At 38.7% G+C, this 22087-nt stretch overlaps 1 protein-coding gene across 1 annotated transcript in view; it reads left to right on the plus strand.

The window, feature by feature from the left end:
• The window catches only part of SLC9A7 (solute carrier family 9 member A7), a 214750-nt gene that overhangs the window by 179747 nt on the left and 12916 nt on the right, over positions 1–22087 (plus strand). Inside the window, exon 15 of the mRNA XM_054566516.1 lies at positions 3583–3665. Within this exon, the coding sequence (XP_054422491.1) occupies positions 3583–3665 (83 nt within the window). The remainder of the gene's footprint in view (positions 1–3582; positions 3666–22087) is intronic.

The raw sequence follows: 22087 nt of genomic DNA on the forward strand, positions 1-22087 counted from the left end.
ATCTTTTCACCTTCTTTCAGTTAGTTCCCACCTCCTCCCCCCCCTCATACAGCTATCAGTCTCTTCCATGATTCTATGCCTCCGCTTTTATTTTGCTTATTAGTTTATTTCTTTATTAGTTATTAGTTTATTAGTTCATTAGATTCCTCTTATAAGTGAGGTCATATGGTATTTGTCTTTCAATTATATTTCAATTTAAATTTGTCCTGAGTCACACAGCAAGGCACTGACACACTCATGGACAGAGCTAGGATTTGGAACCAGGCAATCTGTTGAGAAAGAATGCGATTTTTACACTTACACCTCTTGGAGTGCTCTTGCCTTTGAAACATTTCTCAGAAAAGACAGACTTGTGCACAGCCTTAAAAAGTGAATAGGATCAGCCAGGTAGGTGTTGTGGGCAGAAGGTGAGAATATGACAGGGTGTTCCAGGTTCTAGAAACAGCCTGAGCTAAAGATATGGGGGTGTGAACCCTCCTGGTGGGAATGCAGGTTTTGAGAAGGGATATGGTGACAAAGCAAGCTCCTGCTTTTCCTGTGGGTACCACTTGAATGGAAATCCGACTCTGCAAATGTAGCCAGGAAGGGGGGCCCTGCGATTGTAGAATCAGCCTGCACCCACACTGACACCTGCTCAGTCCTGTGCTGTTCAGATCCCACAGGAAGGACTCCACTGGCTTGTTTGTGATAAATAACAGCCTAAATCAGTTGTGAAGCAGTGGGTTGTCCTCTGGGTCAACTTACAAAATTAGTCCTATTCACAGACCCTCCCCGATTTCCCCAAAGCCACTCTATGTGGATTTATCTAAGCTCTTCCTATACCTAATCATGCTTCTGGCACCACCTCTCAACACCCCTCTTACAATGTTGCACTTTTTATTTGCCCTGAATTTACCCCCATATAACTCAGGGTTATCTCTTGGTTTCTTACATTTCTGAGGTCACTGGATCTTATTTGTGGACTCCAGGCATATCTCTTTGTAGCCCAAGAAGAACTTTTGTTAGTTTGCTTTCAAAAAAGAAGCATTTCAGTTGCTTTACTCATTTTAATTGTCCCTCTTGGGGCTTATATAAGTCTTCTGTAGCTTTCTTGACATGAGATGGCAAGAACTTAAGTGTTCCAGTTGATGGACAATGAATTTTGGTTTTATAGAGGTGAGAATGACAGAGTAGGGGTTTGTCATTTTTCTTGTTTCAGAGGAGCAGATGAAACTGGCCTTGGGGAGATTTGTCTTGTGCCTGATATTTTAGGGTACCCTTCCTGATGATGTTTATCACCTTTTTCATTTTTCTTCAGTAACATTCTATAGGCACTTAGAACTAAGAGCTTAAAACCTATCACTTTCCCTAGTGTTGTCATTGGGCTAGCAGTTAATTACCTGAACGGAATGATTGTTATCTGCAAATGGAGACATTTCTGTGCCCTCTTTCTTCCATACAAGTTATAAAAATGTGAAATAAAGTTAGTCTGTGGAATCTGTTGTTTTTATTTCCTCAACCGCAGAAGGTCCCATTTAACTAAACCATTTCCATACAGGGTGGGGCAAAAGTAGCTTTAGAGTTGTGAGTATGTGAAACAGAGTATATTCTTGCATTAGTAATTGTTGTATTATTTTTCATATGAACAACTGTTCATATGTATTTGTCACTAAACATTCCTCAAATAACATGAGGACTTCATTTTTAAAAATAATCTTCACCATTGGAAATATAGGAATTTAAATAGTTCATGCTGATATCCCTCCCTCTACTTGCCTATATGCTTTAGCTTCTCAGAGGTCTCTAACTAGTCCTAGAACATGTATTTCTGTTACAGGTGGAATTTACACACACTATGATTTAGAACTACTTAAAGTTGTGGCTCAACTTTTATTTCGTTATTGCTGATCGTCTTTCACTTGCAGAGTTGCCTCTCCATGTACCATTCAAGAAGATGATGATAAAAATGACTGAGCTTCCCAAGCAGTCTGTACTCTCAGAGGTTGTCATCCAGCAATATAGAATCCCAGCAGTGCTCTCAAATTGCTGCAATTAACCCACTTTTTGTATTAATTGTGTTGCTTATAATACTTGCACAGAACAGATTTCTTAAACCTCAAGCGAATGTTTGATTTTGCCAGTTATTTTCAAAACTAAGTGATGGGGATGTTTGAGTTGAAGAGGCATGAGAGGAGGAGTAAAGGAGCTAGTACTTGAGGATAGATAAAAGAACAGAAATGCTAGTTCTGGTTCCATTTCCCCTACTCATCACCCCCATCTTCCTAAAGGTGGTAGGGCAACAAGTTACTGCACCACCTGAAACATAATGCAGGTGCCTGGGTCAGGACCACCAAGAGCCTTTGGCTGGTTTGTCAGGAAACTCTACCTAGTGCGGTTTCCCCAGACCAGCTTTGGGGGACATGGAAAGTTGGTTTTACAGAAGCCAACTTTCTTTAATATTCTCTATAAATCAATTTTGTCCTGTTAGGGTCTAGACTACTTTAGGGTAATTAATCTGCTGAAAGGGACTTTGGGAAAAATTACAATAAGAATGCCAAAAGAAATTTTTTATTACTCTGGCCCTGGCTGGTGTGGCTCAGTGGACTGAGCACTGGCCTGCAAACCAAAGGGTCGTCGGTTTGATTCCCAGTCAGGGCACATGCCTGGGTTGCGGGCCAGGTCCCCAGCAGGGGATGCATAAGATGCAATCACACATTGATGTTTCTCTTCCTCTCTTTCTCCTTCCCTTCCCCTCTCTAAAAGTAAATAAATAAAATCTTTAAAAAAAAAAGAAATATTTTATTACTTTGAATTGATCTACCCACAGATATAACCAAACTGTTTCACTTTGGGTATTGATTTGCCTGCCTTTTGGATTTATTCAATTTCCTTTAAAAATATTACCTCTCAATATACGAGGAAGGACCCCCCCAAAAACTGGAATTATCTTCTGGAGAATGGGCCCCTTGTAGTACAGGCTCCCCCCGCTAGGTGAGTGTTCTAGAAACCCATCTGTATCAGTGTACCAGCTGGCATTGTTGTGAGAGGCTGCGTTTGGCCTCTGTAAATTTTTTTGAAGACTCTTTCAATACATTTGTTCATTTCATGGTGGGTGGTTTACACACCCCTGCCCACACTGCACTGAGTATTCAAAACTTTTTGACCAAAAACTGCATGACTCTGTGCCCCACCCACTCTATTCACCTGATCTTGCCCTGAGTGACTTTTTTTGTTTCCCTGGATGAAAAATGCAGATATAAAAGAGGTGAAACAAATAAAAAAAAAAAACAGCAGAAGCACTAAAAGGCATCAAAATTAGCAAGTTCAAAAACTGTTTTGAGCAGTGGGAAAAACATCTTGATATGTTATTGCATCAAATGGAGAGTATTTTGAAGGTGACTGAAGTTTAAACATGTAAGAACAAATACACAATTTTTTATAAATAAATTCCATTTTTTGAGGGGTCCTCATAAATATGATACTCTAGGGATACAGGATCTTTGATTCTGAGCTGAAAATTTAAAGCTATGGTTTTAAAAAAAGATTTTCCATCTTATTTCAATCATGTTGTACAACTAAGCACGTCTTCTTGTTTGTTCCTAGGATGGTCCAGATTCCACTGGAGGAAACCGGACAAAGCAGGAGAGTGCATGGCTATTCAGGCTGTGGTACAGCTTTGACCACAAGTATCCTTTTATGTGGTTTCCCTGAAACATTGATGATGAAACTCTCCTGTTGAGTTGCCAGTGAATGACTTCTGATAAGGAAAGACATGTGTTTGCTACAATGTAACCAGTCCTCCCTTGGGTCTCATGCAGTGACCATTCAACCACAGGTAGTCCTGGTGAACATCTCTCTGTCCAAGAGGAATGTCTGTACATCATTAAGTTAGTCAACCCATAGCCTGGTAGACTCATGTGGCTCTTCAGAGGTTTGTGTACAAGAGGAATATGCCTTTGTATGTGAATTGGTGTGGTCAGGAAGGAAAGTGGAGCTTGGAGAATGTGGGGAGGCTAATTTTTAATGACTGAACCAACTCTGGCCAGGTCTGATCCAGGTCTTAACATGCAGGACAGACTCTTATAGTAGACTTGCTTGGTCCCAGATGAGAATTAAAAACCAAAAAGGTAAACTTTCATGGTTTCTTAAGTTAACATAGTGATCAAATGGACATGTAGCTAGCTTACACATGGTCTTTGGAGACTTGGAAAATGTTTCATATTTTTTATTGAAGTATAAGATACATGTAGAAAAGCACACAAATCATGTCAGTAAATTGTCACAAAATAAACACTTATTTAGCCCCAGACAGGTCAAGAAACACAAAATTACCATGTCCCCTCATGCCATTACTCAGATACTACCCCGTTCTCTTCCCTAAATGTAGCCACTCTCCTTACTTCCAGCAACACTTAATAGTTTTACCTGTTTTTTGAATTTTACATATGGGATTATAGAATGTGTGTGCATGTACAATATATATTAGTGTCTGGTTTATTTAACTTGATGTCATTTGTGTGATTGACCCATGCTGTCACATGTACCCCTAGTTCATCTATTTTTATTGGTATATGGTATTTCATTGTATGAGTATATAATAATTTATGTATCTATTGTTGATGAACATGTAGATTGTTTCTGCTTTGGAGCTACTGAAAAATAATGCTATGAACATTCTTGTACATGTCTTTCGGTATATATATATCATATTCGCTGGGCTTAGTATTTTGCAAATTATATATGATAAAGATAACTTCTCTAGTTGTGACTTGAATTTTCACTTTCTTTCTTGCGTTTTCACCTTTTTAATAGTTTTTAATTTATTTTACTGTTGAAATACATTTGTTTCCATTTTCCCGCCACCACTTTCCCCTGCTACAACCACCCCCACCTCCCTCTCTCAATCCTTCCCCACTTTGGCTTTGTCCATGGGTACTTTATACATGTTCCTTGTTTGACCCTTCCCCTTCTTTTCCCCATTAACCCCCCTCCCCCCTCCCCTCTCCTTACTGACAGTTTTTTCTTTCAATGTGGCTGGTTATATTTTCGTTGCTTGTTTGTTTTGTTGATTAGGTTCCACTTACAGGTGAGATCATATGGTATTTGTCTTTCACCTTCTGGCTTATTTCACTTAGCATAATGCTCTCCAGTTCCATCCATGCTGTTTCCAAGAGTAGTAGCTTTTTCTTTATTTCTGCAGCGTGTATTTCATTGTGTAAATGTACTATAGTTTTTGATCCACTAATTTACTGATGGGCACTTAGGTTGCTTCCAGCACTAGGCTACTGTAAATACTGCTGCTATGGACATTTGGGGGCATAGGTTCTTTTGAATTGGCGTTTTGGGATTCTTAGGGTATAATCCCAGCAGTGAAATCACTGGGTCAAAAGGCAGTTCCATTTTCAGCTTTCTGAGGAAATTCCACACTGCTTTCTTTCCACAATGGCTGCACCAGTCTGCATTCCCACCAACAGTGGACTAGGGTTCCCTTTTCTCACAGCCTCGCCAGCATCTGTTGTTTGTAGATCTGTTTATGATGACCATTCTGACCAGTGTGAAGTGGTATCTCATGGTTGTTTTAATTTACATTTCTCTGATGGCTACTGATGCTGAGCATCCTTTCATATGTTTCTGGGCCCTCTGTATCTCTTCCTTGGAGAAGTGTCTGCCCAGGTTCTTTGCCCATTTTTTAATTGGATTGTTTGTCTTCTTGGGGGGGAGTCGTGTGAGTTCTCTGTATATTTTGGAGATCAAACCTCTATCTGATATATCATTGGCAAATATACTTTTCCATACGGTTGGCTCTCTTTTTATTTTGCTGCTGTTTTCTTTAGCCGTGAAGAAGCTTCTTATTTTGATGAGGTCCCACTTGTTTATTCTTTCCTTTATATCTCTTGCTTTATGGGACATATTGGTGAAAATATTGCTGCGTGGGATATCTGAGAGTTTGCTGCCAATGTTCTCCTCTAGGACTTTGATGGTGTTGTGACTTATATTTAAGTCTTTTTATCCATCTTGAGTTTATTTTTGTGTGTGGTGTCAGCTGGTGATCAAATTTCAATTTTTTGCATGTAGCCGTCCAGCTCTCCCAACACCATTTGTTGAAGAGGCTATTATTGCTCCATTTTATGCTTCTGCCCCCTTTGTCAAATATTAGATGCCCATAGAGACCTGGGCTTATTTCTGGGCTTTCTATTCTGTTCCACTGCTCTATGAGTCTGTTCTTGTGCCAGTACCAGATTGTTTTGAGTATAGTGGCTTTGTAATATAGTTTCATGTCAAGTATTGTGATCCCTTCTACTTTGTTTCTCTTCCTCAATATTGCTGCAGCAATTTTGCTCGTTTATGGTTCCATATACATTTTTGAAATGTCTGTTCTATGTCTGTGAAATACGTCATTAGTATTTTAATAGGAATTGCCTTGAATCTATACATTTCTTTGGGTAATATGGACATTTTGATGATGTTACTTCTTCCAATCCATGAACATGGTATGTGCTTCCATTTATTTGTGTCTTCCTTAATTGCTTTCTTCAGTGTTGTGTAGTTTTCTGAATACAGGTGTTTTAACTCCTTGGTTAAGTTTATTCCCAGTTACTTTATTTTTCTTGTTGCTATAACAAATGGTATTTTTTTTTCTGATTTCTGCTTCTGATATTTCATTGTTGATGCACAAAAATGTCTTCAATTTCTAAATATTGACTTCGTATCCTGCTGCTTTGCCAAATTCACTGATTAGGTCGAGTAGTTTTCTGGTTGAGCCTATGGGGTTTTCCCTGTACACTATCATGACATCTGCAAACAATGATAGTTGTACTTCCTCCTTTCCAGTTTGGATTCCTTTTATTTCTTTTTATTGTCTGATCGCTGTGACTAGGGCTTCCAATACTATGTTGAAAAGAAGTGGTGAAAGTGGACAACCTTGTGTTATTCCTGATCTTAGTGGGAAAGCTTTTAGTTTTTGCCCATTGATTATGATGTTGGCTGTAGGTTTTTCATATATGGCCTTTCTTTTTTTTTTTTTTTTCTTTCTGGAATGAAGTGTTTCTGTTGAGAAATCAGTTGATAGCCTTAGAGGAACTCCCTTGTAGGTAAATATGTGTTTCTTTCTTTTTTTTTTTATTAATTTATTTACTTTTTTTTAAATTAATTTATACACAATGGAATACTACGCAGCAGAAAGAAAAAAAGAAGTACTAAACTTTGCGACAGCATGGATGGAACTGGAGAGCATCATGCTAAGCGAAATAAGCCAGGGGGCGAAAGACAAATACCATATGATCTCACCTATAAGCGGAACCTAACCAACAATGCATATATGGCCTTTCTTATGTTGAGGTATGCCCCCTTTATTTGCACTTTAGTGAGTGTTTTTATCATAAATGGATGCTGTACCTTATCAAATGCTTTTTGGGCATCAATTGATATGGTCATGTGATTTTTGTCCTTCCTTTTGTTTATGTGATATATCACGTTTATTAATATACAAATATTGAACCATAGTTGCATCCCTGTATGAATCCCACTTGATAATGGTGGATGATCTTTTTAATGTATTGATGGATGCAATTTGCTAATATTTAATTGAGGATTTCAGCATCTGTGTTCATCAGCAATATTGGCCTGTAGTTTTCTTTCTTTCTTGTGTCTTCATCTGGTTTTGGGATTAGGATGATGCTGGCTTCAGAAAAGGAGTTTGGGAGTATTCCCTCTTCTTGGATTTTTTTTTTTGAATAGTCTGAGAAGGATAGAGTGAGCTCTTCCTTAAATGTTTTGTAAAATTCTCCTTTGAAATCATTCAGCCCAGGATGTCCCGGGTGTTTTTTGATTATGGTTTCAATGTCACCAGCTGTTTTCAGTCTGTTCAGGCTTTCTGCTGCTTCTTCCTTCAGTGTTGGAAGGTTATATTTTTCTACAAATTTGTCCATTTCACTGAGGTTTTCAAATTTCTTGGCATATAATTATTCATAGTAGTTTCTTAGAATTCTTTGTATTTCTGTGGTATCAGTTCATATTTCTCCTCTTTCATTTCTGATATTGTTTATTTGGGTCCTCTCCCTTTTTTTCTTCATGAGTCTGCTTAAAGGCTTGTTGATTTTGTTTGTCTTTTCAAAGAACCAGATCCTGAATTTATTGATCCTTTGAATTGTTCTTTTAGTCTCTTAATTATTCAGTTCTGCTCTGATCTTGATTATTTTCTCCCTTCTACTTGCTCTGGGCTTTGTTTGTTGTTATTTCTCCAGTTCTTGAAGGTGTAGGGTTAGGTCTTTTATTTGAAATGTTTCTATCTTTTTTAGGTAAGCCTGTGTTGCTATCAACCTCCCTCTCAGGACTGCCTTTGCTGTGTCCCATAGGTTTTGGATTGTTGTCTGTTCATTTTCATTTGTTTTGAGAAATTTTTATTTCCTTTTTGGTTTCATTATTGACCCATTTGTTATTTAATAGCATGCTATTCAGTCTCCATAAGTTTGAATGTTTTTAAGTTTTTTCATTGAGATTGGTTTCTAGTTTAAGCTCTTGTGTTCTGAGAAAATGCTAGTTATTATTTCAATTTTCTTGAATTTGTTGAGGTTTTTTCTGTGGCTCTCATGTGGTCTATTTTTGAAAATGTTCCATGTGCATTTGAAAAGAATGCGTATTTTGCTTCTTTGGGATGAAAGGTTCTGTATATATTCAAGTCCATTTCATGTAATGTGTCATTTAGTTCCACAATACCCTTATTGATATTTTGTTTGGAAGATCTATCCGTTGTTGACAGTGTCATGTTAAAATCCCCTACTAACAGCGTCTTCCTGTCTATATCTTCCCTAAAGTCCTTTAACATTTTCCTTATATATTTGGGTGCTCCTATGTTGGGTGCATATATGTTTACAATATTTTTGTCTTCTTAATGGGTTGTTCCCTTGAGTATTTTAAAGTGTCCCTCTGTGTCTCTTTTTATGGCCTTTGTTTTGAGATCTATTTTGTCTGATACAGGTATTGCTATCCCGGCTTTTTTTCCTGTCCCTTTTCTTGGAATATTTTTTTACATCCCTTTACCTTCAGTCTGTGTAGGTCCTTTGTTCTTAGGGGGGCCTCTTGTAGGCAGCATATGAGGAGGGTCATGTTTTCTAATCGATTCAGCCACCCTATGTCTCTTGATTGAGGCATTTAATCCATTTCCATTTAAAGTTATTATTGATAGGTACTTATTCATTTTTTCCCTTTGTACTTCTGTTTCTCTCTTTCTCACTCTTTTTCTTCATCTTCTTAAAACAGTCCCTTTAGCATATCTTGCAGTGCTGGTTTGGTGGAGGTGTATTCTTTTAGCCTTCTTTTGTCTGCCAAACTCCTTATTTTGCCTTCCATTTTAATGGAGGGCCTTGCTGAGTAGAGCAGTCTTGGTTGCAGCCCTTTGCTTCCCATTACTTAGAATATTTCTGGCCATTCCATTCTGACTTGTACTGTTTCTGTTGAGAAGTCAGCCGCTTAGCTGTATGGGGGCTCCCTTGTATGTTACTACCTGTTTCTTGCTTGCTGCCTTTAAGAGTCTCTGTTTGTCTTTGATATTTGCCATTTGAATGATGATGTGTCTTGGAGTGGGCCTCATTGGGTTTCTCTTGTATGGGACCCTCTGTGCTTCCTGGACTTGTGTGACTTTTTCTTTCCTCCAATTAGGGAAGTTTTCCACCATGACTTTTTGAAACAATTTCTCTATCCCTTGCTCATCCTCTTCTCCGTCTGGTATTCCTATTTTACAGATATTATTACATTTCAGGTTGTCCTGAATTTCTCTCAATTCCTCTTCATTCTTTTTGAGTCTTCTTGCATTTTCTTGCTCTTTCTGGGAGCTTTTTTCTACCTTGTCCTCCAGCTCGCTGATTTGATCCTCTGCTTCATCGAGCCTGCTTTTGATTCCTTCTACTGTGTTCTTCAATTCAGAGATTGTATTCTTCATTTCCTCTTGTCTCTTATTGATAGTTTTTATGTCCTTTTTCATGCTGATAAAGTTTGCAGTAAGCTCCTCATAGTTTCCCTGTAGTTTTTTGTAATTCTCTCTGAGCTCACTGAGCTCATTGATCTTCCTTATAGCCATTGTTTTGAACTCAGTATCTGATAGTTACTTGCCTCTGTTTCACTTAGTTCTCTTTCTGGGGATTCCCCCTTTCCCTTTGATTGGGGGGTGTTTCTTTGTCTTCCCATTATTTGTGAGACTCTTATTTTTGCTTCTGCTTCTTTAATTGATCTGTCTTGACTTACTGACTTTGTGGTGTGAACTTTGATGGTAGTAGACCTGTGAGACTCAGTGGTGCAGTCTCCTTGATCTCCTGAGCTCTCTGGTTGGATGCCTTTTATGCCTTTTGTGTTGACTCTCTGGAAGTAATTGGGTTTTGATTGTTGTTTGGTCATTTTTTCGTGGATCCTACACTCTAGCTGGTTGACTGAGGGTCACTCAGCCCACCCCATCTTGTGTGTTTTTGTGCAGGTTCTGCCAGAACAAAACCACAAATTCCAGGGAACCAACCCATATCTGGAAAAATAACTCTCCCTTTCAATCCCACTATCAACAGCAAATGAACCAGTATTCATAAGGCTATAAAGAAATTAGAACTATTATAAAAAAAGAGAGGAATAAACTTGAATAAACTATTAGTATAAAATCTAATTTTTTAATACGTGCAAACTTGATGGATCTGAAATGGACAGTAAAAAGCTATGTAGTAAAGAAAATATAGCAGTCATGGAGAAGACCACAGTGGGTTTCATCTTGACATCGTCTAGTGTTTACCGCTGTTTTTTTTTCTTTCTGGATGTGCTTCTGATATTGACAGATGTTGACCCCGTCTCACCTTAGGCAGTCTGTTTGAGACTTTCCAGAGTCTACTGTGTGTGGCTGTCTCTTTAAGTTGTAATGTAGTCACTCTGCACTCAGCAGACAGGATTAGGCACTACAGGGCCAGGGCAAAGTCCCTCCTGAGGCAGGGCTATTATTTCCTGTCTTGGTGCCACCGCTCAGCGGAGTGGTCTGCCTGAGCAAGATGGCTGCTGCTGTATGCGGGATGATTTAGCACCGGGATCCCCCCGGCTACTCTCTCAGTTCTCTCCGCAAAGCCTCTGTCCCCAGTCTCTCCTCAGGTATCTCTAGCCCACTGTGCTCCTACCTTTGCCAGAGACTATGGTAATGGCTGCAAACAAAAATCTGTGCTTTGGCCCTTTAAATGTCTCTTTGTGTCTCCAGCCACCCATCTCTGGTAGAGAGCAATCCTGCCGCTTTTCGCAGCTATCTGTTATCTGTGTACTTTTTCAGCTCTGGTTCTATAGGCTGGGGATCCCCGCTTATGGTTCAGACTCCACTCCTCTCAGGAGATCCAACTGGCCATTTAAATATCCCTCTGGCTTTGCCACTTGTGGGTGCCCAGCCAACCTTCTCAAGTCTCTACCGCAATCCTTACCAGTCAGGTTGTGCTGAAGCTGATTCTTCTGTGTTTCTGAGGTTATAAGTCTTCTGTCTCGCTATTGTTCAGTTGTTTATTCCGGGTGAGTTCTCCACAATTTAGTTGTAATTCCAGATTCGTCCTGGGAGGAGGTCAGTGTGACTTTTATTCACTCCTCCAGCATCTTGAAACTCCTCAAATTTTCACTTTAAATAGAATTTTTTAATGAACAAAAGATCTTCGCCCAATTTATTGATCTTTTTTGTTCTGGTTAGTACTTTTTGTGTCCTGTTTTAGAAATCTTTGTTTACTCCAAAATCATGAAACCAATTTCCTATGTTATCTTTTAGAAGCCTTACTTTTTTCTTTGCATCTGGGTTTTTTTTTTTTTTTTTGTGACAGACATGGACAATGAAAAAGTATAGATATAGTTTGAGATGCTCAAGATGAGGTCATCATTCTTTAGTGATAATTTAACTTACATGGGGTCAGCGACTAGGTTAGGGGCATTAACAATTGCAGATCACTTTAGGCCAGTGAGGAAACAGGTGGTTAGAAGCTGGGCTTCAGTTTCTGAGAAGAGTTAGTCTGTTTTTTTTTTGTTTGTTTGTTTAGCCTTTTTTCTTGGTTTCTGACCTAGAGCCTAGGATGTTTACGTAGTTGTCCTCAGAAGGCCCTGGACACCAGTCTTTGTTTGATGCACTATCTTTTTTGAGTCATCCAGATGCTCTGCTCAGCTGCTGAGGTACCCGTAGGGAAAATGTGGCTTACCAAGTGCCAGTGTCACTTGTTCAGTTTCTTCCTCGATTCTGGCTCTCTTCATTGCCATGGTAGCTTTCTCATGCCAACAAGCAGAAGATTTTGTTGTGTTCTTTCTTGTTTTATTTTGCCCAGTTTTTCTATTTGTTCTCAGTTGGAAGGGTGGTTTAAATTACTGTTTGCTATTATTTTCTATTAACTGAAAGAGAACCCACAGGGATGTCTTAAAGCCATGTGAACTTCATCTACATTGTAGTCCAGAGTGCATGTTACTCACTGGGCTTAGAAAGGATGTAGGGAAAATTGGAGAGAGTTCACAGGAGAATGACAAAATGCTAAAGTGATAAGAAGTTGATTCCTGTCAACATTTAATATTCCACTTTCAACAGTTGAAAGAATATCCAGACAGAAAATCAATAAGGAAACACTTCACTTGAAGTCTTTTTTTGATCAAGTTAACCTAACAGCCATTCTCAGAACATTCCATCTAATAGCAGCAAAATGTATATTCTTCTCAAGTGCTCATGGAACATTCTCCAGGATAGATCTGTATGTCAGATCAAAAAACAAGTCTTAGAAAATTTAAGAAGTTTGAAGTCATATCAAGTATCTTTTCTGGCCACAATGGTATGAAAATAGAATCGACTAACAACATGAAAACTGGAAACTTTACAAATACGTGTACATTAAATAACACATTCCTGAACAAAACCATCATGAACATTAAGCAGTACATTCTTCAGTAATCAATGGATCAATGAAGAAATCAGATGGGAAATCAAAAAAAATATCTTGAGATAAATGAAAATGGAGACATGACATAACAAAATATGTGATACAGCAAAAGCAGGTCTAAGAGAGAAGTTAATAGTGTTAAGTACTACATTAAAAAAGAAAGATCCCAAATAAACAGCCTAATTTAAACTAAGCCCAAAGTTAGCAGAAGGAAATAAAGATTAGATCAGAAATAAGTGAAACATACTAGAATACAATAGAAAAGACCAATGATACTGAGTTTTTTGAAAAGATAAATGAAATTGAAAAGACTTTAAGAAGAAAAAGAAGACTTCAATAATCAGAAATGAAGACTTCCAGTCAAAATGGAGATGTAGGTAAACACGCCTCATCTCCTTGCACAACCACAGCAAAAATTACAACTAGGCTAAAAACAAATATCATGCAGAATCATCAGAAAACTGAGCTGTATGGAAGTCCAACAACCAAGGAATTAAGTAAGTCACATTCATCCAGATGTGTGGGAGGGGCAGAAACCTGCAGAAATGCACGGGGATGTGGAAGAGGTGGTCCCATACCCACATGTGGCAAATAAAAATCGGGAGGGATACTTTGGGAGCAAGGGATCCCAGCCCCACGCCAGACCACCCACCCCAGAGTTTCACCTCCATGAAGTTAGGTCCCCATAACTTCTGGCAGTAAAAACCAGTGGGGATTGGGGAGGCAGAAGAAACTGCAGGATTCTCAGGCATCTCCTCTTAAAGGGCCTACGATGGATTTAGGACTTAAGCAGACTCACTCCCTCTGGGCTTCAGTACTGGGGCAGCAGCTGGCATATGGGGAGAATCTAAAGTATCTGGCATCAGAGCACATAGTGGGGGATAGCTCTCCCAGACGAAACTCCAGAGGCCAGGCAGCGACATTGTCCCCTTTCTGAACCCTCCCCAATACAGAGCAGTGATACTGTGTCTGAGACTCCATCAGCCTGGTTAACATGGGTTGCCCTGCCCTGGTAATTACCTAAGGCTCTGCCCCATCCAACTTAGCAGTACACTTTTCACAATAGACCACACTACTAACACAGGGAGTCAAAGCAGCTCTACCTAATACATAGAAACAAACACGGGGAGGCTGCCAAAATGAGGAGACAAAAAAAATTATGGCCCAAGTGAAAGAACAGAACAAAACTCAAGAAAAAGAACTAAACAAAATGGAGATAAGCCAAAATGCTGGTTATTAGGATGCTCAAGGAACTCATTGGGTCTTCAACAGCATAAAAAAGACCCAGGCATAAATGAAGGTTACACTAAGTGAAATAAAGAAAATTTTACAGGGAACCAACAGTGGAGTCGATGAAGCCAAGAATCAAATCAATGATTTGGAACTTAAGCAAGAAAAAAAATCTTCAATCAGAAGAGCAAGAAGAAAAAGAATCCAAAAAACCGGGGATAGAATAAGCCTCTGGGACAACTTCAAACATACCAACATTCGAATCATAGGGTTGCCAGAAGAAGAGAAAGACCAAGAAATTGAAAACTTATTTGAAAAAAATAATGAAAAAAAATTTCCTAATTTGTTGAAGTAAAAAGACATACAAGTCCAGGAAGCATAGAGTCCCAAACAAGATTTGGGCACAAAGAAGACCACAGCAAGACACATCATAATTAAAATGCCAAAGGTTAAATATACTATGCACCCCAATGTTCATAGCAGCACAATTTACAATAGCCAAGTGCTGGAAGCAGCCTAAATGCCCATCAGTGGATGATTGGATCAAAAAGTTATGGTACATTTACATAATGGAATACTACGCAGCAGAAAGATAAAAAGAACTACTACCCTTCGCGACAGCATGGATGGAACTAGAGAGCATTATGCTAAGCGAAATAAGCCAGGGGCCAAAAGACGGATACCATATGATCTCACCTATAAGCAGAACCTAACCAACAAAACAAAGATGCAAGGAAAATAAGACCAGCAACACTGAAAAAAAAAAGAAAACAACAGAGACAAGGCGGAAGGAGGGAGGGGTGGGTGGGGGAAAAGGAAGGGAAGAGGCAAATCAAGGAACATATAGCAAGGACTCATGGACAAAGCCAAAGTGGGGAAGGATTGAGGGAGGGAGAGGGAGGGGAGGGGAAAGTGGTGCGGGGAAGGCGGAGACAAACGTATTTGAAAATAATTAATTAATTTAAAAAAAGTATAAAGTCTTGACAATATATTCTCAGAAATAAAACAGTATAAGCTGGGGGGGGGGGAAGAGAGAACCTTAAAAGCAGCATGAGGAGAGCAAAGTGTTATCTACAAAAGAGTCTGCATAAGACTGTTGGCTGCTTTCGCAAAAGGAACTTTGCAGGACAAGAAGGGACTGGCAAGAAACATTCAAGGTGATGAAAAGCAAGGACCTACAACTTAGATTACTCTACCCAGCAAAGCTATCATTTAGAGTGGAAGGGTAGGTAAAGTGCTTCCCAGACAAGGTAAAACTAAAGGAGTTCATCATCACCAAGCCATTATTATAGGAAATGTTCATAGGATATATTTAAGAAAAAGAAGATGATCAAAACTATGAACATTAAAATGGCAATAAATCCACAACTACTAACAATTGAATCTAAAAATCAAACTGAGAAAATAAGCAGAACAGAAACAGAATCATAGATATAGAGATCATTTGGAAGGGTATCAGTTGAGAGAGGAAAAGGGGAGAATGGGAGGACAGGTGCAGGGATTAAGAAGTACAAATAGATAGCTACAGAATAGCCATGGGGGTGTTAACAACAGTATAGGAAATGGAGAAGCCAAAGAACTTATATGCATGACCCATAGACATGAACTAAGGGGGTTATTGCTGGAGGGAATGGAAGGTACTGAGTGGAGGGGGGGAAAGGGGGAATTTTGGGACAACTGAAATAGCATAATCAATAACATATTAAATAAATAAATAAATAAATACGAAATGAAAGAAGAGGCATTACAACTGATACCACAGAAATACAAAGGGTCAAAAGAGACTGCTATAAGTAATTATACACCAAAAAATCTGACAACCTAGAAGACATGGATAAATTGCTTTTGTTACATGCACTCACATGTTCATAGCAATATTACTCATAGTAATCAAGACAGGAAAACAAACTGTCAGTCAATGCATGAATGGATAGAGAAAATGTGTGTAAATACAATGGGTATTATTCAGGTTTAAAAATGAAAGGGAACTGCAATTTTGGATAGCAAAATTGAATGTTAGCATACTGTCATGCATTATCAGAGTTCTAGGATGAAAAGAGAAAGTTTGAGTCTGGAATTCTATGCCCAAACTGCTAATCTAAAATGAGCAACAACAACCAAAAAAAGTAGGGTGGCTTTTTGGCATGCAAGAATTCAGAAAGTTTAGCACCATGCAGACAGTGTAAGAAGGAGGAAAAAACAACAAAGTTCAAACAAAACAAAATCCAACTAAGGGGACAATGTTGAAGAAGCAGTGATTTGTTATAACCTAGAAGAAGTGAGCAAGATCAAAAAGAAATTAAAAGAAGTTCTTTTATTTAGGAAGACACTCAAATGTTCTATTCTGACCAACAAAGCTTAAATGATATTATATTACACTTCCTTTAATAGTGTTCTAACCACCTTATTATAAATGCTGCTTATTGGTTTTTAACACTTAGACTCAATCCATACACAAAGCATAGAAGATTTACTTATTAGTTAGAAAATAGAACGCAAATTTTATATATCTGCCGTATAAAATTAATTATAATAAAAATTAGAAAGGATAAAAGTTGAAGAAGCAGAAGTGTAAATTAATCAAATTTGCCACCCTTCACAGGAGGCAGTTAAAAGCACCTGACTAAAGTTTATAAATCAAGAAATAGGAGAAAAATGTATTCTATACAGCTGTAATGGTAATTACCAAAAGCATTGAGTGGGAGAGAGACTTGGTATTTCATTTTTGTCTTCCAAAAATCTGAACATTTAAAAAGTTATATGTAAATATTTTTTCTCTTTTAAAGGTATTATTAGAGACCTTTCTGTATTTGGGGAAGAGAGAGCTTGTCTTTGAACTGCCTGAGGCAAGAAACTGAAAGGTAGCCTCTGAATTCCCCTGTGACTCTTGCATTAGTCATTCTAGAAATCCACCTGCTTATCAGCTTCTGAATGAAAGGTACAGGAGAACTGATAGACCTGTAGAGGCTGTTCCCAAGAATTCGGTTAGAGGATAGAGGCCAAAGGGAGTTTCTTCTGTTTGTAAAGAATTTCAGCCGTCAGGCTGGGTGGTTCAGTTGGTTGGAGGATCTTCCTGTACACTGTACACTAAAAGTTATGGGTTCAGTCTCCAGTCGGGGCACGTATGGAAGGCAACCAATCAATGTTTCTCTCTCTCTCGCTCACTCCCCCCTTTCTTCTCTCTCTAAATTCAATAAAATCCTTGGGTGAGGATCAAAAAAAAAAAAAAAAAGAATTTCACCAGAGCCCACATACCCTTCTTTGTTGAGTAATTCCCAACTAGAAGTGTGTCCCTGGGTCTCCCTTCTAGCTCCTCCTGTAAAGAAGCCTTTTCTTTTTCTTTTTTTCTTTTTTTTAATTAATTAATTTATTTTTTCAAATACATTTGTCTCTGCCTACCCGCAAACACTTTCCCTTGCCCCCTCGGTCCCTCCCTCCCTCCCTAAACTCTTCCCCTTTGGTTTTGTCCATGAGTCCTGGCTATATGTTCCTTGACTTTCCCCTACCCTTCGTTTTCCCCTGCCCCCCCTCCCTCCTTCCTTCTTGTCTCTGTTGGTTTCCTTTCCTTTCAGTGTTGCTGGTCTTATTTTCCTTGCATCTTTGTATTGTCAGTTCGGTTCCACTTATAGGTGAGATCATATGGTATTTGTCTTTCGCCCCCTGGCTTATTTCGCTTAGCATAATGCTCTCTAGTTCCATCCATGCTGTCGCGAAGTTTAGTAGTTCTTTTCTTCTTTCTGCTGCATAGTACTCCATTGTGTATATGTACCATTGTTTTTTGATCCAATCATCTACTAATGGGCATTTAGGTTACTTCCAACACTTGGCTATTGTTAATTGTGCCGCTAAGAACATTGCGGTGCATAGGTTCTTTTGAATTGGAGTTTTGGGATTCTTAGGGTATAGTCCCAGCAGGGGAATCACTGGATCAAAAGGAAGTTCCATTTTCAGCTTTTTGAGGAAATTCCACACTGCTTTCCACAATGGCTGCACCAGTCTGCATTCCCACCAACAGTGTACTAGGATTCCCTTTTCTCCACAGCCTCGCCAACACCTGTTGTTTGTTGATCTGTTTATGATGGCCATTCTGACCGGTGTGAAATGGTACCTCATGGTGGTTTTGATCTGCATTTCTCTGATGGCTAGTGATGCTGAGCATCCTTTCAAATGTCCCTGGGCTCTCTGTATCCCCTCCTTGGAAAAGCGTCTGCCCAGGTCCTTTGCTCATTTTTGGATTGGATCATTTGTCTTCTTGGAGTGGAGTCGAGTGAGTTCTTTATATATCTTGGAGATTAAACCTCTATCTGATGTATTGTTAGCGAATACATTTTCCCATACGGTTGGCTCCCTTTTCATTTTGCTGATGTTTTCTTTTGCCGTGGAGAAGCTTCTTATTTTGATGAGGTCCCACTTGTTTATTCTTTCCTTTATGTCCCTTGCTTTAGGAGACATATCAGTGAAAAAATTGCTGCGTGGGATATCTGAGAGTTTCCGCCAATGTACTCCTCTAGGACTTTGATGGTGTTGCGACTTATATATAAGTCTTTTTATCCATCTTTAATTTATTTTTGTGTATGGTATCAGGTGATGATCCAATTTCAATTTTTAGCATGTAGCCGTCCAGCTCTCCCAACACCATTTGTTGATGAGGCTATTATTGCTCCATTTTATGCTTCTGCCCCTTTTGTCAAATATTAGATGCCCATATAGACCTGGGCTTATTTCTGGGCTTTCTATTCTGTTCCACTGGTCTATGGGTCTGTTCTTGTGCCAGTACCAGATTGTTTTGAGTATAGTGGCTTTGTAGTAGAGTTTGATGTCCGGTATTGTGATCCCACCTACTTTGTATTTCTTTCTCAAAATTGCTGAGGCTATTCGGGGTGGTTTATGGTTCCATATAAATTTTTGCAATGTCTGTTCTATCTCTGTGAAATACGTCATTGGTATCTTAATAGGGATTGCGTTGAATCTATAAATTGCTTTCGGTAGTATGGACATTTTGATGATATTAATTCTTCCAATCCATGAGCATGATATATGCTTCCATTTATTTGTGTCTTCCTTAATTTCTTTCATTAGTGTTGTGTAGTTTTATGCATACAAGTCTTTTACCTCTTTGGTTAAATTTATTCCTAGGTACTTTATTTTTCTTCCTCCTATATTGAATGGTATTTTTTTTCTGATTTCTTCTTCTTCTATTTGATTGTTGGTGTACAAAAATGGCTTTGATTTCTGAATGTTGACTTTGTATCCTGCTGTTTTGCCAAATTCACTTATTAGGTTGAGGAGTTTTGTGGTAGAGTCTACAGGGTTTTCTATGTACACTATCATGTCATCTGCAAACAATGATATCTTTATTTCCTCCTTTCCTATTTGGATGCCCTTTATTTCTTTTTCTTGTCTGACCACTCTGGCTAAGACTTCCAATATGATGTTGAAAAGAAGCGGTGAAAGTGGACATCCTTGTCGTGTTCCCCATCTTAGTGGGAAAGCTTTTAATTTTTGCCCGTTGAGTATGATGTTGGCTGTAGGTTTTTCATATATGGCCTTTATTACGTTGAGGAATGCCCCATTTATTCCCATTTTGCTGAGTGTTTTGATCATAAATGTGTGCTGTACCTTATCGAATGCTTTTTCTGCATCTATCGAGATGATCATGTGTTTTTTCTCTTGTCTTTTATTTATGTGATGTATCACGTTTACTGATTTGCGTATATTGAACCATCCCTGCATGCCTCAGATGAATCCCACTTGATCCTGGTGGATAATCTTTTGAGTGTATCGCTGGATGAGGTTTGCCAATATTTTGTTGAGGATTTTAGCATCTATGTTCATCAGTGAAATTGGCCTGTAGTTTTCTTTCTTTGTAGGGTCTTTATCTGGTTTTGGGATCAGGGTGATGCTGGCCTCATACAAAGAGTCTGGGAGTCTTCCCTCCTCTTGAATTTTTTGGAATAGTCTGAGAAGGACAGGGGTTAGCTCTTCCTTAAATGTTTTGTTAAATTCTCCTGTGAAACCGTCCGGCCCTGGTCTTTTGTGTGCTGGGAGTTTCTTGATGACTGCTTCAATTTCCCCAGCTGTTATTGGTCTGTTCAAGCTTTCTGTTTCTTCCTCCTTCATGTTGGAAGATTATTCTTTTCTAGAAACTTGTTCATTTCATCCATGTTTTCTTACAATCCTTTGTATTTCTGTGGTATCAGTTGTTATTTCTCCTCTTTTATTTCCAATATCATTTATTTGGGTCCTGTCCCTTTTTTTCTTGATGAGTCTGCTTAAAGGCTTGTCAATTTTATTTATCTTTTCAAAGAACCAGCTTCTGGATTGGTTGATCCTTTGAATTGTTCTTTTCTTCTCTATGTCATTCAGTTCTGTTCTAATCTTGACTATTTCCTTCCTTCTACTTGCTCTGGGATTTATTTGTTGTGGTTTCTCCAATTCTTGAAGTTGTAGTGTTAGGTCTTTTATTTGAAATGTTTCTATCTTTTTTAGGTAAGCCTGTATTGCTATGTACTTCCCTCTCAGAACTGCCTTTGCTGTGTCCCACAGGTTTTGGACTGTTGTCTGTTCGTTTTCATTTGTTTCCAGAAATTTTTTTATTTCTTCTCTTATCTCATTATTAACCCACTCATTGTTCAATAGTCTACTGTTCAGTCTCCATGAGTTTGCAAGTTTTTGAAGTTTCTCTTTGAGGTTGATTTCCAGTTTCAAGCCCTTGTGGTCCGAGAAAAAGTTTGGTATTATTTCAATTTTCCTGAATTTGCTGAGGCTTGCTTTGTGTCCTATCATGTGGTCTATCTTTGAAAAACTGTCATGAGCATTTGAAAAGAATATGTATTTTTCTTCTTTGGGATGCAAGGTTCTATATATGTCAGTTAAGTATCTTTGATTCAGTGTGTCATTCAGCTCCACAATATGTTTATTAATGTTTTGTTTGGAAGATCTGTCCATTTTTGACAGTGGGGTGTTGAAATCCCCTACTATCAGTGTGTTAGTGTCTATATCTTTTATGAAGTCGTCCAAAATTTTCCTTATATATTTCGGTGCTTCTGTGTTGGGTGCATATAAGTTTACAATGTTTATGTCTTCTTGATAGAGTCTTCCTTTAAGTAGTATAAAATGTCCCTCTGGGTCTCTTTTTATGGCCTTTGTTTTGAAATCTATTTTGTCTTATGTAAGTATTGCTACCCCTCCTTTCTTTTCTTGCCCATTTGCCTGGAATGTTTTTTTCCATCCCTTTTCTTTCAATCTGTGTAGGTCTTTTGTGCTGAGGTGGGTCTCTTGTAGACAGCGTATGTGTGGGTCTTGTTTTCTTATCTGTTCCGCTATCCTGTGTCTTTTGATTGGGGCATTTAGTCCATTTACATTTAGAGTTATTACTGATAGAAAGCTATTCATTTCTTCTCTTTGTACCTGTGTTTTTCTCTTTCTCACTCTTTTCCTTCACCTTCTTAATAAGTCCCTTAAACATATTTTGTAGTGCTGGTTTGGTGGAGACGAATTCTTTTAGCCTTTTTTTTTCTCTGGGAAACTCCTTATTTCCCCTTCTATTTTAATGAGAACCTTGCTGTGTAGAGCAGCCTTCGTTGTAGGACTTTGCTTTTCATAACTTGGAATATATCTTGCCATTCCCTTCTGGCTTGTAGTGTTTCTGTTGAGAAGTCAGCTCCTAGCTGTATCGGGGCCCCCTTGTATGTTAGTTTCTCCTTCTCCCTTGCTGCCTTGAGGATTCTCTCTTTGTCTTTGATAGTTGCCATTTTAATGATGATGTGTCTTGGAGTGGACCTCCTGAGTCCCTCTTGAGTGGGGTCCTCTGTGCCTCCTGGATCCATGAGACCTTTTCTCTCCTCAAATTAGGGAAATTTTCCATCATTTCTTTTTTGAGGAGGTTCTCTATCCCTTGCTCATCCTCTTCTCCTTCTGGTATCCCTATTGTATGGATATTATTATGTTTCAGGTTGTCCTGCATTTCC

Source organism: Pteronotus mesoamericanus, unplaced genomic scaffold (assembly GCF_021234165.1).
Source record: "Pteronotus mesoamericanus isolate MK-2021 breed Mesoamerican mustached bat unplaced genomic scaffold, CSHL_Meso_final contig_173, whole genome shotgun sequence".
NCBI lineage: Eukaryota > Metazoa > Chordata > Mammalia > Chiroptera > Mormoopidae > Pteronotus > Pteronotus mesoamericanus.